Genomic DNA, 20,007 nt, shown 5'->3' with positions numbered 1-20,007 from the left:
CATCTGGAGGCTTTTGAAAAAAAAAATCTGTGGAGTAGGAGAAGGAAGAAGAGAATCTTTAGGTAATGGCTTCTCAGTGTAGGAACAGACAAACTACTTGTGGAAAGTAAAGAAATTCATAAGTTTGTGGTGATTTTATATCTTATAGCTCTAAGACTATCATTGCACATTCTGCTTAACATTTCAACAAGATAGATGTTTTTTGTCGCTGCTCTTTTCAAATGCTTTAATTTCACTAAAGATGTTCCAATAAAGGTCAGAAGAGTTGCAATAATGTTCTGACAAATTTTCAACATGGTTTTATCTTTTGCTTTTCAACATATTTCTGATTTGACTTGTACAATGAACACTTCAATGCTGATGTTTTTACTTTTCTCATCCTAGCCTGCTTCCTCTCTGTTTGCAGACGTGTGCAAAAAGTTGCTTTTCTACTTTATAAACCTTCCTTTGAATGTTGTCAGATTTGGAGACGAGTGTTTCGGCTTGCTCTGGGGATCAGTGTGTACCAACTCTCCAGTAAGCAAAGTGGTGGCCGACTTGGCTGGAAGTGGCTAAATGATGCCATAATGCAATTTGCATATTGAGCTACTAGCACATCAACGTAATGGGAACGGTAGGAGAGAGGAATAATATCTATCTATTGACTATGTATTGATAATCAATCTATTGATTTGTATGTGTTTAAAACTAGAAATTATATTTCTTTCGTAAATTCCTGATTTTATTTGTGTACATTTGATACAATTCCAACGATCATTCCTAAAAAAGGCACTGAAAAAGTTACTCTTCTTTATTAATTAAATGCATTTATGTGCAGTTTCTTAGTTTAGATTTTTTGTTTTGCTTTTTTCCCAAATCAGTTTTGTTTTTTTAACTTTATCGTCCACTTTGGAGCCTACAACAACAATGATAAGCAATGTCAACAAGCGAGGGCTTTTGCGATCTGGGCATAGACAGATGAACAGCTCGTGGTCAGATTGCAGCTGGGAAGGCCTGCTGCACATGGACTGAGATGCCTGTGAATTCTTTGGGATGAGAAAATGGTACGAAGCGGATCAGTGAGAAGATTAAGGCTTTTCATGACATGATTTTATATTAGAGGCACCAGAGAAGTTGCTAGATTCATTTCAAAACACATTTTTGTAAAAGACAGCTTGATACTCACTGCTGTTAGCATCTGAGTTCAGCACAAAGCAGGTCACATGTCAAACACAGAGCAAAAGCTGCATCAGTAAATATAAGCTCTTTTTTAAGGTAAGTGTTATTGTAAAATACTGTGTACAGTCTATAATTCAGCTTTGCAAGCTGGGTACTCGAAATTATGCTGTTCCTTTCAGTACTTCTGTGTGCAACTTGTCACAGAACCAGCATTAATCACAAGTATCTTCTGGGTCTCTGATAGCAATCAGTAGAAAATGTTTTGTTCATCGATCTTTACATAAATGCCAAGCTCTCTAAGACTTCTGCAAAGAGAAAAGAAAAAAAAATCAGCAAGCTCTCGGTTTAATACTAACAAAACCAATTGTTGCTACTGGAGACGCAAGATGATGCAAGACTGAAACAGTCCTGATATTTACAGTAGTCCAAGGTAATGCAGCAGATGCAGGATGGTGTTGACTGCTATTCCTCGTCTGCTTATTCAAACAGTACCACCTGGAAAAACAAGTCGATCCCCCTGAGCTGCACTTGCACAGTCCTGCTGAGAGACAAACACACCGTCCGCGTATCTGAAACTTTTTCCATTTTCTGGTTATCGCCGTATAATGTTGTTGAGGATTTGTAACCTGGCCATACAGGGAGGTTAAAGGGGGAGGATGGGAGAATTCATTATCCTTGAGTGGTTACGGGCATTGGCAAGAAAGAGAGACCTTCAGATAGGACACACGTGCCTTCTCCTCACCTCTGCCAGTCCGCAGTATCTCTTCAACCAGCTCATGATGAATAGGCCCCATCAGTGGGCAACCTGATTGGTGGAGCATGCAGTATCAAGGCAACTGCAAAGATGAAGAGGAGGTAAGAAGAGTCTCTTTTAGACAAGACGGAATATATTAGGTTGACATTAAATTCAGAGGGCAGTCCGCTGTCTGTAAAACTCTGACAATACAAGCTAAGTTTTTCATGCTTGGTCTAGTTCTTAAGTAGTATTGGCACAGAATCATTGCCTCATTATTATTTCTTTCAAAGGCAGTCACATGTTTACAGCATATGGGATCATCAGCTTCAGAAATCACTCTGCAGTCTGTTTTATTTACATTTTATGCCTTTACTTTCTTTGTCCTTCATTGGTCTAATGCAGTTTTATCAACAATGCACAGAATGGTGGCTAATGGGAGACACTTTTGGGAGTTGTGCAAGAACTAACTGTAGAAACTCAAAGTGTGTTGCCATATATTACTGGGGGAAACAATAACATGATCCATGGTAATGAAGAAAGAAAAATAACGGTAAACACTTGAGTCTTAAGCGACAAAACTAACCATTTGCAAATAGGCTGCATGGCTCTAAGATTTAACCTGATGTTACACAGATGAGATTTATGTCAGGATGCAGATGTCCAAGTGCACTAGACCAGAAATTATATCGACTTTGCCCAACTCATTTCTGCACTGCATAATTTTCTCCTCTATCTTACCATTTACATGTCCTTTAAAATGTCCTTCCTACATACAATAGATGGCCTCTTTCACTTGTTTTCTATGCCATTGAAAAAAGCTATATTTTTGTTGCAGCTGTTTTGCATCATGTTCTGTCTTCTGTGTATTTCATTCAGCTGCGAGCTCAGCATTTTTCCATTAGTGAGATGGGGACACTCTGAGACAGTTTAATATGTAATAAGAACTCCATAAAAATCCACACACACTTCAGGGTGGTATTCATGGCTGATTCATTGCACCAAGGTGACATTTCTAGGATTTAGTTCTTCATCTAGTAGTGTTGGTTTTTTGAAGAGGGCCATATGGATTCCTGCTCAGGTCGCCATTCTGTCATAGTTGAAGCTGTTGAAGCCTCGAAGAGTTCTTGCTTCAACAGTGTTTGAACGGAACTTCATTTATTCCTACCCAGCAGAATCCAGAGCTATCTCAACTCTGCTTCTACTTGAACACTACTAAAGTAGTCGACGTAAAACTTTATTTTACCAAACTAGTTTTAACCAAACTAGTCCAACCAAACTAGTTTGGTTGGACTAGTTGCTTTTTTTGTGTGTGTGTTTATTATTAAATTAGGATAGTGGACAGGAAGAAATTATGCAAACAAAACAAGGCTGGTTGATAACCCCAAAGTTTGCATCTTTATTTGAGATTCTTGTTTAGAAATTTAAATTTTGACTACATTTTGTTATATCAGGTTCAAAATTTAAAGTACAACAAACCTGTTTTTTTTTTTTTTTTGTAAACTGAATAGCCAAATTGTTGCTCAGTAATCCATGACTTTTTGTTTTTCTCAGATATTCATTTCCAAATGAGAGCATGTCAGATAACACAGATGTGTTGAAATCAGGAAGAAAACAGCTCCTCCCCATTATTTGCATATGTTTACTATCAAAACAGTATATAATGTTTAGGATAGCTTTGACCAACCATGCATTGTCAGGGCGAATGAAAAAGAAGGGAAAAATGATTTATTAACCTTATCAAAGGGTGATTTCAGACTAGGTCCTTTCAATTAAAGATATATTAATAGATATTTAATAAAATAGACAATTTTAATTGAATATGTATTTACTTAAGGGCTTTTTTTTTTTTTACATATTTCCCAGGAGCACCACCAGTAAAAGTAAGAAGCATCATAGGCCATAGTTCTGTTTTTCGTTTTTATTATTATTATTTCAGCAGACAAGTTTCATTTAAACCTCTACCAAATAGGCAGCTATGACTGAATTCAGTATTTCTCCATCTGAAGATAATTTTTTTTTTTTTTTTTTACATTTTTCTTGGTGCTTTAAGAATGCACCAAATTATATTTTCTAATTTATATATTTTACTTTTTTTAAATTGTTACAGTAAAACCTCCTAATTTCTTAAGTCTTATAGCTGAGCTCTTTAACTCTCATCTACCTTCATGTTTACAGCATGAGAGCAGCATTGATCTTCTATACACGGGTGTTATTCACAAAGTATTTATTTAAATGTCAACAAGAGGAGAAACACATTTTTCAAAATCCTTTCTGATTGAGACAGTAGAGTCCAAAATGTCATCTCACTTTTGTTCAGTTCTAATTAAACATTCTAGACATGTTTTCTGTTTCAGCCACTTTTCTCACTCTACGTTTAACATTGCTGCATGTGTGACAGCATGATTTATATATAATTAAATATACAAAAGGAGGCAAGGATACATATTTTAATGAGTCATTTCTGTTTTGCTATGATATGAAGCTAATACAATAAAATGGCAAATGAACTGTACTTGTATACATTTAGTAACATGTCTGTATTGATGATTGATTTGTTATTAATTTCCCAATATCTTGCCATTTGTTTTAGTCCCTGCATGTGTTAATTTATTATTATTCGTTGTTGCTTTTTTCCTTTCTGTTTTGTTTGTTTTTGTCTACTGTGGATATTAGTTTCAAGTTTCTTTAAGTGCCATAGTTTCTGTTCCTCTGCTCTGTTTAGTTTCCTTTTTCCTTCATCTTGTCTGCCTGATTCTCAGCACAGGTGCTCTCTATCATCTTTTTGCTCTGTCTGCGTCGTCACCCAGCTGCTTCCCATTGACATCTGATTAGTCCCTCTGGTTCTTTGCTACTTTTGCTTCTCCCTCAGTCGGCTTAAGCTCTTGGGTCACATTGTTCTCCGCTGTCTCCTTTTGTTGCTTACTTTGTGCATTTACTCCATTATTTACCTTGTTTGTTCCTACCACGCTCAGCCGTATGGTTTGCATTTTCCCCATTAAACATGCATTCTGTGACAATTCCAAATTCCTGTCTGTGTTTGGATCATACTGCGAAAACCACAGGACATGACACAATGACTGAAACATTGAACACTGAAACAGCAACCCAGCACTTACAATACAAAGCCAAGCCTCCTGAACCACAGTTGACAAAAAAAATGTTTTAGTGGAAGAATTAGAATATTTTATTATTATTTTTAATAAGGTTCTGATACAACTACATAAGTAGTTAATATTTTAGGTGCGGTATATTTTTGGTGACATTACAAATTCAGATTACTTGAACTAGCAGAAGTTACCAGTTAGTTTTAGTGGAGTCGAGACTAAACTGAAGTCCTTTGGTCTTGAAATGACACCAATCCCAAAAAAGTAAAAACTAATTTGAATTTTATAACTTAGGTGCCCTGAGAAATCTGATGGTGACCAGAGCTTCCCAATCTTCAGGTTGATTGAGCAGGTACTGGCTGTTCAGAAGCCTCTGAATCCGATTTTTTATTTCTTTTTTTCCTTAGTGCACTATTCTATCCACTTCCAGGTCATGCTGACAACAACACGCTTTGATGTTGCCACTCTTACTGAGGGAAGAAGACTCAAAATTAGATGTTTTTAGTATCATGTTGAGACATGGCTGCCTGAGAAAGAGAGCAAGACTTTCAGCAAAAAAGTCTGAATTGATTACACAAAGTTGCATCTGGATCCTTTTTAACTTTCCATCTCTTGAAACATGTTGGAATTAGAAAATGTGGGTAGATTTCTGTAACTCCCAAAGTTAATGTAAAGATATACATTTCCCATGTTATGTTTTTGTCATGCTAGCCATGCCAGCAGCACAACTAGCACTAATTAATTTTATAAGCTGCTAAGGACAATTTAAACTTAAAATGTAAACTTTATAATCATTTTGTTGTTGGTTTAAAAATAATACTGAGCCCTTTTACAGAGTGACACACATACATGTGACTTTACCTCTGCGCCCACTATAAACAATTATCGACCATGTATTTTCAGTTTCTGGTGAGAAATTGAAATTAGTTAAACTTTACAAAATAGAAATATGTTGTAATAGAATCCCAGGAGATATTTGCCCAACATAAATGGGGGAGGGGAGAGTATTCATGCTGTCTGTCACCTGCCAGAAATAAAAAGTAGTGTAACGGCTGTGAGCGAGGCTGTTGAACAAGTCAAACCTTTAGGTACAAAACACAATGTTGACCTGCAACAATACTTCCACCCTGACCCCAACATAATACGCACAAAGCAAATGAAGCATTAAGAAAAGAAATGGAGACTAGCAGTCATCGTGTAAAGCAACTAGCCGCCAGGAGAGGAAAGGAGACGTGTGAGGACAAAAGAGAGGGACACTCAGCGGTTCCAGAAACAGACCTCTGAAAATTGATGGAGTCTGAGAAAGAAATTGATAGTTAGAGGACAGGAAGCAGCCTGTAAGGCAATTATCACTATCTCTGCCATTTGATTTAGGACCGTCTGAGTGTGTATTACTGTGAATTAATCAAATCTAACGCAGACGTATCAAGAGCCCATTTCTGGGCTTAAAATTCAATGATTCTTGTCCATAACTACCTTGTTCTCATTAACACAAAATAGGAAATTACATCCATGCAGAGGAAAAAATATGTATTATACATACGTGGAGAGCATAAAGTCAAGTTGATCATCATAAACAGGGCTCCTCATGAATACAAATTAAAGGCAAAGTGATCTGTAAACCCACACAATCCTCCAAAATGTGATAAGAACCCATGTAAATATGAATAAAAATCATCTCAACCTCTCCTTACCATACAGAGCATGCATGTATGCATTTTTAAACTATATGTGCCACCCACAAACTGCAGTGTGGGCTAGATGATGCTCTAGATATTGCTCCAGGATCAGGGTTAGGATTGATTTACTGTCAATGTTCTTCTTTATGCAAATGACTCAACTATTTATTTCCACCAAAGGTTGATTTTTTTTAAGGAGGGGAACAGTTTGTGATAAGTTGCGGTTTAGTCAAAGATATAGATGACTTGTAATGAATTCTGTGAGTGCTCACAACAAATGTATCTAAACTGACCCCCATGTGCTTCATAAAGAGCCGGGGCACATCAGTAAGTAGCAGGTTTATATTTAGAAATACACGAGGATCTCTTGTGCCCCCTATTGGAATTATACCTGCTTAAATGTTACGTTTCCTTTTTCTTTTCCTTTTTTTTTTTTTTGTGACAAAAGCATTTCCAAAAGGCTGGAGCTCATCTATAGAGAGAAACCCCAAATGATGAGTTGCTCTTTTTACCGCAGCCATTTAGAGCTGATTGAGTTGAATAAAAGGAATTGTACATGTTATTTTTTCATTAAGTAATCAGCTCAGATTACATCACTACTCTCATTATGTTACAGCCCAATGATCAGAGTAATAGATCACATTTTTAGTCTAACTAAAACTCCATTGTCATGAATGACTTATTTAAAAATCTGCTCAAAGGTATTTATGAATTAACCCTTTATTAATTATTTTATTCCTAAAATACCCTGCCTAATAGTGTTACGTTTTATACGGCTATAAAACGGGGCTCTTATCAAATGACAAGGTTGCCCTCTAGTGGTGCAGAAGCAATCCTGAGTTGTATAATAGGTATTTAACACTTAACTGGATGCAGCTTAAGGCATGAAAATAAAATTAACAGCCTGTAATGCATTTGATGGAGTACATAAATACTGATGGAGTGATGAGTTAAACAACATGCTTTCAAGCTGTGATATATGAACCATAACGTGATGTATCTCGCTGGCATTGAAAACTCTTGATTTTGCTGATGTAGCAGGTTGATGCTAATGAGTTTGCATTCAACCATAGACACTGAGAGAATGAAGAATATCTGTCCAAAAACACTTTTTGTTAAAATCTTGTGATTGCAGTCGATAGCAAATACATGTTTATTTGAACAAAACGACGAACAGTTACAGTGTGTTGACATTCTTTATATTCTGTATATGCCAACCACAAACTTTAAAAAATATTCACCCCCTTGAATGTTTAGTCTTTTTCTTGCTTACAGAAATCAATCATGATTAACAAAATTTGGGCTTTTTGGGGGGGTGGGAATAAAAAGAAATTCAATGTCAAAGTAAAAAGTGATTTTTACAAAATCATGATAAATAGACATAAATTCAAATAGATGATTGGATAAATATTCACCCCCTTTTAAAGTGACTGGCCTAATTAAACAGAGGTTCAGCCAATTGGAGCTTGTATAGTCTCACAATGAGTGGAATGGAGATCACCTGAGTGCAGTGACTGTGTCTCAACCGTAGTATAAAGACAGCTGTGTCTGGTCGATCCATTCACTGGTTGATCAGTATTCTTGGTTATCATGACAGCATGAAGACAAAGAGACTAGTGAGAGGCCACCATTAACACAAAACAGCACCACCTGCCGGCCTCCACCTCTGATGGTATGCTCACCTCCTTCCTGGAAACTCCACCAGTTCATCCAACATCATCCAGTCCGGGCTTCATCATCGCCATCATCATCATCATGATTTTCCTACCAGCAGATTCTCCCTCCTGGGCCTGGTTCTCCACAGCTCATCTTGTACAGGATTTTTTTTGGCTTCTTTCCTGTCTGTGTAGGTGGATGGCCATGTTCATGAACATGTTTGAACTGTTTTCAACTGATTCACGACGAACACTTTAATATTGACTCACAATTTCAGTGATTTGCTAAAAAAAAACAGCAAAATTTTTGAGTGTTACAGTGCAACAGTGCAGGAACTTATGTATGTTTTGAGTTCATGTTGTGCAATTAAGGGTATATGTAAGACTTGCTGCATTTTCCACCATGTCCTATTTTTGAATCAGGGTTGTGCACCAAACATGCATGCAAAACAGTTTGTTAAACGTCAGCACTGTACAGCCAGTAATTATTGTGTAGAAACAATCTTTATATATGGGCTCGAGATTTATGTACATTTATTTTTGAGTTGTGAGGCTTTCACATCAACATGATCCATCCACAAAATCAACAACTTTTTTTAATTTAACTGATTGAGAATTTGTGGAGAGAGCTAAAGATTAGGGTGATTGCAAGGAGGCTTTCCAGCCTGAAAGAATTGAAGTTAATCACCAAATATAAACTTTCAAAATACCAGCAGAAACATGCAAAATGCTAGAGAGCAATTATTATGTTTTAATTGCCATAATGCAACTTTTTTTCACTGCTTATTGTGAAGGATATAAATATTTTTCAACATGCCATATTTAATTAAATGTGAAACAAAAATATCTTAAACGTAACATTTCTTTGACGTTTCTTTTGTCTCGTCTAATTGTAAACAATAAATAAAAAAATTATTTGAACTTTAAATCTACCAGTGGTATATATATTTAACTTAAATGTACATACTTAAGTTGTTTAAATTTCTTTAAAAAGAACAGCTCCAAATTGATGCGTTGTCAAATTTATTAGGTGGGCGAGGAAAAAAACATATGAAATGCAACATATGAAAATCAATACAAAAATCATATTTAGTTCATGAGTAAGTATTCTGCAGTTAGCAAATATTGATTTAACCAGAAACATGAATTAATTAAATACATTGTATGCCGTTTATAAGTTGATTCCTTTTGAGTTAGTCTGTACATAAATGCTTGAGGGTTTGTGCCTAACAGACTTTTCTAATTAAAATGCAAGCATGCACTCTTCTATTGAGTGTGAATAACAATCAGCAAAGTAACACGTAAGTTCTTGAATCGCTAATTTGAGAAAGGTCTGAGGGAGCAAAGCATACTGCCAAATGATTCCTAAGAAGAAACCATCCGAAAGCAAAGTGCTTGTTAAATTAAATCTATAATTTCTCTTTCCTTACAGTCCTTTACTTATGTGATACTGTAGTTGTGAATAGAAAATGGCCCTTTAACTCAGACAACATGACTTAAAGGGCCATATATGTATATACAGTATGTCGCATATACACAAAAAAGATTAATGAAGTTGTCAAATTTGAGAAAGAAATTGTTAAAACGGGTTGAGATAAACGTGAGAAAGAAATAATTGATTCAAAGAGACATATACTCTAAAAGTATAATGCACAAAACATAATGCACAAAATTACCCACCAGAGAATATCTTAAAAGTAACATTTCTTTGATGTTTGTTTTTGAGAAAGTCTCGTCTAATTTTAAACAATAAATAAAAACATAATTTGAACTTTAAATCTACCAGTGGTATATATATTTAACTTAAATGTACATACTTAAGTTGTTTAAATTTCTTTAAAAAGAACAGCTCCAAATTGATGCGTTGTCAAAAAAAAAAAAACAAGGAAAAAAAACCACATTACTCTTTGAGTTACAGTAACACTTTATTTTTTTTTAAATAGCACATCATATTAGTACAGTTACAGATATTGTTAGAGACAGAAACCATTCTGATCCCTCTGACCCTGCTTTTTTGAAAAGAATAAAGAGAAACTTTAAGTGTCATCTGAGGCTATGTTTACATACACATGAACAGAGAATACTGGCCATATTCATAACAGTTTGTCACCATACAACTAGGATAATCTATGAGATTACCCATGCTGCTATGAGCTCTACAGCTGTTCCCTCTCCTTTTTAATAATTCACAGAGGACATAAAGTTAAATGCCTAGACGCTGCTTTGGTCCTTATGCTACTATACAAGTAGGGCTGGTGAGATGTTTACAGACATCATTTACCAACAGGAAATCATTTGCCTATAAAGACATCTTTCAGTAAAGCATTAGACTGCGTGAAGACAGCCTGAATCCCGCTGTTCACTAGTTCACCTTTTCACTGCAACCGAACTGGAATCCAGTCTTTCTCCTCAAGTTGTTTTTTTTTTGTTTTTGTTTTTTTTTTTTGCATCACATCATTTCAGAGAAGCCACGCAAAACCAGAAGAAATACAGTTTTCATGCATGTAAACATAGCCAGCACTGTCAGTTACAGTTATGTACAATGTTGATTCAGGCAGTGCATAACGAGACCAAGTTAGAAAATGCCATAATTAACGTTCCGAGTTTCACAGTTGTGGACTGTGATGCTTAAACTTCACCAATAACAGCATCGTAGGCCGAGACAAAAATTCAGATTAGTCATTTCTCACTAGTACCGTCATCACTGAAGTAATAACATATTGATTGGCACATTAAACACGGTTGTGAACAGAGAGCGAGGTAATGAATATTGATCATCTCTGACATTTGAGATTTTATGACAAAAATCCAAGTGACATTTGTTGTAAAGCCATGTGAGAAAGTCTCATGACAAAAGTCAACCAAGGACTCTGAAGACATTAAATGTCTTCTTCAAAGTAACAAAACGGCATTATGAAACAATGTATTAGTACCAATAAAGTCTGACAAAAATATGAATGCGATATATTCCATTAGAAAACAAAACCTGCTCTGAATTGTGTGAGAGATGTAGTAAAAATGAGACAATGCTCTCTAGAGAGAAGTACAACTTATTTACAAGGTAAGAAAAAAAGTGCAAGGCTAAGCTTTCATTGACATTCACACACTTAACATCCACAGTATGTACCAAAGGACATGCGTAGAGGCACATAAAAAAGGACAGAAACAAAAGAGAAAGCAAAAAAACCCAATCTAAAACCTCAACATTCCAACTCAGACTTGGCATTTGTGGCTCAACTCTCATCACCGTCACTAATTAAAAACATGCACGCAAAGCACTGACATCATGGGATGTGAGGCGAAAGCTGACACTTCAGCCCTTAGATCAAAAAACAACATAAATTATATTTGTTACACAACGAAAAAGACTCCAGTGATCCATCACTGAACCAATACAGAGTACCAGTCTCATTTTCAAAGAAGGTCACCAAATAAATATTTTGGCTTATTTAAATTCAAGAAGTGGCTTTCAAATAGCTTATTAAAATGTCCTAAATTATGCTAAAGATTTTTGTCAAGCATTGCCTGAAAAAACTATACAGATAGTTTTCATTTTTTTTAACAGAGGTTCTATGAAGTTATTTTAGATAATAGTTTCTGTAACCTTCATTCTCTGTCCCCTTACTTGATTTATACCTTCAGCTGCTGAAGATGCTGAATAAGAACATTTATAAAGAAATCCAGAAACATGTGGATTAATCATTCATGCCGTATTTGGGAACTTCAGCATGTTTTTCTGATATTTTGCAGCCCTACTATGAAGTCACCCTAGATCTGCTTCTGACTAGTTGATGACCAGTATGAAAAGTAAATCACTGCTCAGCTCAGACTAAGATAGAAGGTCAGCATATATGTATATCAAGAATATTATATTTGACTTAAAGAGGATTGATCCATTTTTGAGATTCGGTTTCAAAAATTAGCTTGAATTCTCTACATCATCCACTAAATCTCTTAATCCACATGTGTCCAGGGATATTTTTTTCTCCACATTTTTACTCTGGCAGTAGTATTACTAAGAGGTTTAGATTTCTAAACCTGTTTCATTGCATGGCCTTCTACCAGACCAGCTGTTACCCTACCACTGCAATGAAGGTTCATTATTTCTTTCTACAAACTCATGGTCAATCAGGCAAGGAAATTATTACTTATAACTTTATATAACCTCACTTCAAAAAGTCAAGACTATCCATTAATGACAAATATACCTGCTTTTATAATAAAAGGCTGAGTAAAATCTGCAGGAAAAGGGATATTGGCTAGAAACTATTAGATTCCAGCCTATGAATTTTGATTGAACTGTTTGCATAACTTAAAAATGCTACAGTCTGATTAAGGCAGGTAGCTTATACAGAACACAGTTCAAAGGGCATTTTAAAACACTCTTCAATGTATCTACTCACCTGTATAAAATAACAGTTTTCACATGTTAATGTAAAACAGCTGAGTAGAATTTGCATGGCTACCAACACAGTCCCAGCTTCCTCACTGCATGTCACATCCTCAGTCACGTTACTTTACTGTAGTTTGGCAGAAGAAATAAGCAAAAGTCACTGTCACAAACCAATATTTCTCATAGACAAAAACATGTTAATTATTTTAAAACCGTCACTACAGAGTAAAATAAATTAACCCTCCTTGCTTTTGGACGAACTCCATCCTCACTCCTTCTTCTCATAGAGGGAGGCACGCACACGGTTACGCACGTAAAACGCGGTGAGAGCACAGCAGCAGGTGGTGAAGATGAAGAGCGCCACGGCGTCGTGGGCGAGGTCTCCGTGGAGACGCTCATAGAGCGGGCGGCGCTCTGTGAAGTCAGTTCGCAGTGCTTCAATCTGCGTCAGGGTGCACACCACCACCAGCACGTGGAAGATCTGGTGGCCCTGCCCAAAGAAGTCACACTTCCCAGGGAGCAGACTCTCTGGGTGTGGGCAGCAAAAAAAGTAGGCGCTGATTAAGAAGAAGATCACGTGGTAGACGTGGTACCACACTATTGGGTCGGAGCAGCCTCCCCAGTAACAGCTGTAGATGCGGTGGACCACGGGGCTGATGTCTAAGCAGTAAGCCAACGCCGACGGCACCACTTGGAGCAGCTTGTGGGCAAACTTGGGCAGGTCGTGCCTTGCGTATTTGCCATAGCAGCACCCGAAGCAAGTGAGCCAAGCCAAAAAAGCAGCAGTGTGCAGAAAGAAGCCCTGCACTGAACTGTGCCACTCTTTCTCTATAGCATAGTAGTAGTGCGCCAGAGCACTCCCGTATTGGTAGACGGACACCCCGACATAGTCGAGGAAGTAGAAGGTGTAGTATGAGAGCTCTGATTTGGCAGAGAGGAGGTGGGCAAGAGCACTAAAGGAGAGGTAGGTGAAGGCTGCCAGCAGGACAATGAAGAGGGGCTGGGCATGAGGATCACGCAGAAAATCCACCGTTTCTGAGATCTCCTGGCACTTCACAAGGATGATGAGGGCTGCCAGCAGGTGGGTCCACACATTGAGGGTCTCATTATGCCTCTGGAAGAGGGTGAGAAAGTAGTAGCGCCAGCTTTGGTCCGTCTGCCTGTAGCCTGTGAGGATGTGGCGCTCGCGGAACACCCTTGGGACATCAGAAATCTTCACAGTGCAAGGCAGCGTCGGAAAGGCCGATTCGAGCAGCTGAGGGATCTGCCGGAGCTGCTGGGCATTGATAAAAAGCCGGCCAATCTGCTCCATCACTACCGTGGCCATTGCAACCAGGAGACTAGAGGGGAAGGAGAAAAGAAGCAATGAACATTTGAATCTGTCAAAGAGGACGTTTCTATCTGTGTGTATTTGTGCCTTTATGCAGAGCACAGCGATATTAAGTAAAATTTATTTGGTAATCCTCAAGTTGCAACATGAAAATGACATAATACTCCTTGTCTAAGTGAAATCTTTCTCGAAAAGCTCTGTGTGGTATGCTCTTCCTGTCCAGGCTATTATTATGGGCCATTGGTGAGTGCTTTTACTTGATGTCCTGCATCAAAGTCATTTTGAAATAGGAGAGGAGCCAGCCTTTGAGTTATTGGTCAGTTGTGTTGACAGAGTCGGGTACTAAAGACAACACATCAGGCTAGCTGGCAACATTAAGTTGCACAAGCATTGAAGAAGTTTTCTGTCCTTTTAACCGTTTGTGTGGTAGAATTTTGGTACCTGACCAAAAAAACAAAAAAGAGTAGCAGACAAAAAGGAAGTTTTCCACTGTGAAAAACTACAACTGGCTAACTGCTAGCTGCTACAAAAGTTAGCATCTGCTTCAGATCTTTAAATTGATCTTTAAAGTCCTTTACAGCCAATACAATACAATACAAATTTACAATAAAATCCCCCCCAAAAAGAAAAAAAAAATCAACTGGGCACACACATCAACCAGACATAAACCTATACACATATTTTGTTTTTAAACTCCACTGAAATTTATTTCACACTTCAGGTTGCAACAAAACACACTACAAGCCATCTTACCAGTGAAACACTTTTGTGTAATGTTTTGTTTTTTAATCCATACCCCTTCCTGCGACCCCCTGCAATGGCACTGCGCCCCCTGTCCCCATCGGGGGCGCGCCCCACACTTTGGGAACCACTGGCTTAAGATATTCTGGTGGCAATATTTGAAGGAAGCAGATCTTACACTGGTCAGAGGTTGTTGGCATAACCTAACTAAAGGTGAATCAACCCAAATTATTACTCTCAATCCTCCCCCCTTAAAACACATTTATTAATAAATGCGTAATAAATGAGGTTTGTTCAACCCCGCATTTGTTAGCTGTCAGCAACTGGAAAGGATGAACTCGGCTAACAAACTTGGTTTCACTCAGCAGGTTCTGCTGCTAGGAAAAAATCTCTAGACTGAGACAATGGAGAGGAATTAAAAAGATTTTCAGAGACATAGCTCCAGCTGTTAAACTAAAACTGCAAAAAATCCCAAAGCACAAGACATCTTTAATGTTCAATAGATCGTTCTGAAACAGATCTAGAATCTAAAATATTATTTTTTGCTGCTGTCCTTTTACGACAGAGTTGTAACCTGTCAAGGTGAACTGGGTTGATCCCATATTGCCCTTATTTATATACAAGTGTTGCATTACTGTTGAAGGCTGTTCTTCAGTTTGGTCATGTGCATTCTCCAATCCATAAATTTTCCCTTACATCCATAACTACTGGGTGTGTTTGCATAAGATTTGTTTTTATAGAAGCCATCAGTGTAGAAACGACAGCAGGTTGACTGCGTGGCTGTTCTCAGTTTACCACAGACCAACTGCAAACTGACCTGAGTAAAGATAAGAAAGTTGCTTTTAGTTGAACCATAAAAAGTCTGCAGTTACACATGTTTGCTCTGTGTCACTGTACTGGCTATTGATTAATCTCTTTTTGATCAAAAAAACAAAACTTTTCATTTTATTTGAATATTTTGAAGCTATAAACAACCAGTGTTTCTTGTTGTACACTACCAGTGGCATTAATTTCCAAAACGTGCACAATGTAAAAGAGCAGTCTGTAATTAACTTTTCATTTTTACTTATTTGGAAGCAGAAAAGCAATCAAACTCTATACGTTTAGAAATTAACAATACTTAGTCAGCTCATTCTTACTTCCCATGTTTGTGAAATTCTATAGACCCACCTGACTACTTACTCTGTTTTTTCTAATTGCTTCATAAACTGTAAGTAAAGACTCTGTTTAATAATGAACTGTTGCAGTAAAGGAAATTGACATGGTCCTCAAAATGGGACAGTGTTATTGAGCTTTCTCCCACTGTGGCCACACAAGTTATATCCTTTGACGTTTTACTTTAACTACAGGTAGATGTGAGTAAATTAAAAAATGTGCTCATATGAGGCGTGTTTGCTACATTAAATGTTCCTTTTGAAAATAAACATTAAGCATGTAGCATTAAGCCCAATAAACTTCTGTATTGTTATTGGCCTGATCATAATATTGTAATCTTCTATGATATCAAATGTAGTATTTAAAAAGCACCATTTGGAAACAAATGACTAATTATTTCATACTTATGTAAGATGATTGTTGTCAGACAGGTTTGACACAAAACCCACATGTCCTGTGATCTGCCATGCTACAAAGGTAAGCAGGGCTCTTATAAGGAATGAACATTTTTGTTTTTTACGTCTGTTTCTTTCTAGTAGAGGGCTGCAGTCAAGCCAAACCTTTAAATTTTAATTCTTGTGTCAGTGTTTGGAATTCACCGATATTAAGTCACATCTAACGTTAGAGCGGCATCCACATTTACAGGCCTTATTGTATGTGTAATATGTAATTACTTAATATTGGTTTTTAAGGATTTGTTTCCCTGCATCACAATATGACATTTCCCTTTGAACCGCTTCAAAATAGAAAAAATGAAAGAAGATGCAATTTAAGTAAGGCTCTTGTGTGCGCATCTCCGTAAGTCAAGAAATAGGGATTTGCCTAAATTTGCATACATGGTCAGAGCAACAATTAAAACGTTTTAAAATCAACCACCTTTTAGAAACTAGACTAGACGAGCAACCATATTTATCTTTCCACCACACACAAGATGGTAAGGGAGGTAAAACAAATCTTCAAATCTCAATGCTAAGAAAGCTGCAGCAACCAGTGACAGCTTCAACGTCCATTTCCTGTTTAGATAATCATCAGCTTCTGTATAAACCCCTGTCCAATGTAATTATGAGCATTTTATAAGCTTTTGACTACTTCTCATAGTTTGTTGTTGTTTCCTATGCACAAAAATGCACATCTTGTACCTTTATTTTAAAATAATCCTACTCAGTAGAAAATTTATTTTGATCTGAGAGTGCTATTTTTACAAACTGTACAGTATTATTAGTTTTTTATTATGATGAAACTTTGACCTATTTTCTTGTATTTTATGTTAGTTTGAATATGCATACTTCAATTTACCTTTAACTTGCTGCTGGTTCACCTGAGTGTCCCTAATGTGGAACAACAAAGGATATTTGCTCATTTGTTTTATTCATTAAAAGTCCACAATACATAAACACACACATGCACACATTTATATATATATAGATATAGAAATATGCTGCCTTGGCGCAAAAAAAGAAAGCATATACATAGACTCTACGTGTTCCTATTTGATGTTTAGCATTTTTTTCACCACTAAATATCTTTATTCTATACTATCTGTATATTAGAAACACATGTAATCGGTGCCATGAGCTCCTGTACTTTCCTGCCCTGCGCTGTGGGGAGGGCAGGGAGCTGAGGCAGATCAGCCACTGTGGGATGAACATGTGCTGAGGATGAGGAGGAGAGGCGTGAGAGATGAATGGGGCATTACGTAACATAGCTCCATCCCAGGTCCACGCCCTTCGGCGTCCAGTGAGCCCTGACATCCTTTAAAATATTTATAGATGAAGACGAAAAACAAAGTGGACTAAGGAAAATAAGACGGGTTTGTGTGGTTGTGTGCGAATTAAAACCGGGCCTAAATGGGCCTGTTGCTGCTGGGAACCGTGTTAGGCTCATATGCACCTGATCCGCGGGGCAATTTTCTAATTTATAGACATTGAAAATAAACCCGCAATTGTATCTACAATGAACAGTCCGCTTGCTGTTATCTCCGATCGCATGAAACCTTCACTGAGCTTAATAAAGCCAAGGTATCCGCTGAAAGGCGGAAAAAAAAAAAAAAAAAACTGCCCGGGTTCTGGCTTCGAGGCGCTTCTCTTACGGCGTGCCATCTATATTACAGCAGCGAGATGCCTTTCATTTTCACAGAGCAGCTAAGCGCGTACAGGAAGCACCTACCTGTGCGGGGCAGAGTCAGTACGAGGTGTCAGATATACCCGTCGATGGAACAATTAGAGCCGCGCAGAGCATGGATATCATTATTTGATGGGCCGGACTGGCAGGAGACAACCGTCACTACAGCAGCAGCAGCGGGCTGCAGCTCGGCTGCTGAGGAGGAAACCAACGCGCTCTGACGGATTGCTTGTCTGACCAATCAGCATGTACGCTTGCTGCTCTTTCTGGCATTAGAAATCATCGTGTCCACCAATCGCGCCTTGCGTTTGGCTGTGTAGGACAAGGCACTGATAACACAAATTCTTCCACTGACACACAGCATTTCTGTCACATAATGGGTGCTGGGAGGACCGAGCTGTCAGTGCATGTATCTTAGTCAGCTGATCTGTTTACTGCTTATCGTTTAATCTTTCATATTTTAAGACATTTGCAGATATTATATGCAGCTTAACAATCATCTATAAATATAAAATTAGAATCTTGTTTCTTACCGCTCTATATGTGTAGATTATGGTTTTCTTATACTTGCATCACCGTTAAGGTTTTTACATAACCCCGAACTTTACACATGCCATTGTTCCTGTTTCCACGTGCGGACGTCTCACCTGCAGCCATTGCGATTGGTCTCTTTTTCACTGTTGCTTGGAAACCAACACCCACAACAACAAAGGTTAAATGGACACCGCTTTCACTAATTCAAGTCAACTCATTCAGCTGTGAGAAAGTGAGAAGCAACCGCCCCCGATAATATATGCTTAAAGTCACTGTGATTATCTATCTATCTATCTATCTATCTATCTATCTATCTATCTATCTATCTATCTATCTATCTATCTATCTATCTATCTATCTATCTATCTATCTATCTATCTATCTATCTATCTATCTATCTATCTATCTATCTATCTATCTATCTATCTATCTATCTATCTATCTATCTATCTATCTATCTATCTATCTATCTATCTATCTATCTATCTATCTATCTATCTATCTATCTATCTATCTAGTGGTGTCCATTTAACCTTATATATATATATATACAGTACAGACCAAAAGTTTGGACACACCTTTTAATTCAATGAGTTTCCTTTATTTTCATGACTATTGACATTGTAGATTCACACTGAAGGCATCAAAACTATGAATAACATGTGGAAATATGCACTAAACACAAAAGTGTAAAACAACTGAAAATACGCCTTATATTCTAGTTTCTTCAAAGTAGCAACCTTTTGCTGTGATTACTGCTTTGCACACTCTCTGCATTTTCTTGATGAGCTTCAAGAGGTAGTCACCTGAAATGGTTTTCACTTCATAGGTCAACCTGCCCTGTCAGGTTAATAAGTGGGATTTCTTGCCTTATAAATAGTCATGAAAATAAAGAAAACCCATTTTAATTAGAAGGTGTGTCCAAACTTTTGGTCTGTACTGTACATATATATATATAATTTATTTATTATAGCATCAATGCATTATTATAGCATTAATGTATAAGATACATTGAGGTTATAACACGACATCCAAGCTTATGTGCATTGGTTACAGTCCCTTCAGATCCCAGTGAATATCATTAAGTAAGCAAAACAAGCAATGTCTCTCCTTGGTTGCTATGGTGAAATCACTTTTATGGTCTGTGATCTTCCTTGTTTTGCATTGAGCAACAACGCTTCCTTTGTTGCTGTCCCTCTCACTGACAAATCCCTATTGTTTCTGGGTTTGAATAATCCTCCACAGTGTATATTTCTTACACACTTGGATCAGGGTGTCCAGTGTGAACAGTGGACACATGCTCTTTCTAGTGCCTGTCCACTGGATGATCGAACCTTTGGGGAATATGGGCTGCAAGCAAGTTTTGTCACATCACGAGGCATTGCTGTGGTTTGATGACGC

General features: G+C 37.4%; 1 protein-coding gene across 1 annotated transcript; it reads right to left on the bottom strand.

The window, feature by feature from the left end:
- Positions 1 to 10,244: 10,244 nt before the first annotated feature.
- Positions 10,245 to 18,297, bottom strand: LOC102218524 (membrane progestin receptor alpha). The gene is made up of 2 exons (XM_005798444.2): positions 18,118 to 18,297; positions 10,245 to 14,065 (listed from the first exon to the last, which is right to left on the bottom strand). Exon 2 carries the CDS (start codon positions 14,050 to 14,052, stop codon positions 12,994 to 12,996), a length of 1,059 nt encoding a protein of 352 aa, XP_005798501.1. The 5' UTR covers positions 14,053 to 14,065; positions 18,118 to 18,297; the 3' UTR covers positions 10,245 to 12,993.
- Positions 18,298 to 20,007: the final 1,710 nt, after the last annotated feature.

This window comes from Xiphophorus maculatus, chromosome 3 (assembly GCF_002775205.1).
Source record: "Xiphophorus maculatus strain JP 163 A chromosome 3, X_maculatus-5.0-male, whole genome shotgun sequence".
In the NCBI taxonomy this organism is placed as follows: Eukaryota; Metazoa; Chordata; class Actinopteri; order Cyprinodontiformes; family Poeciliidae; genus Xiphophorus; species Xiphophorus maculatus.
This window is presented reverse-complemented; position numbering and strand designations above follow the sequence as displayed.

What these genes read in the sequence shown, in the direction of transcription:
- LOC102218524 (XM_005798444.2), bottom strand. Translation starts at nt 14,052, where the DNA reads ATGGCCACGGTAGTGATGGAGCAGATTGGCCGGCTTTTTATCAATGCC.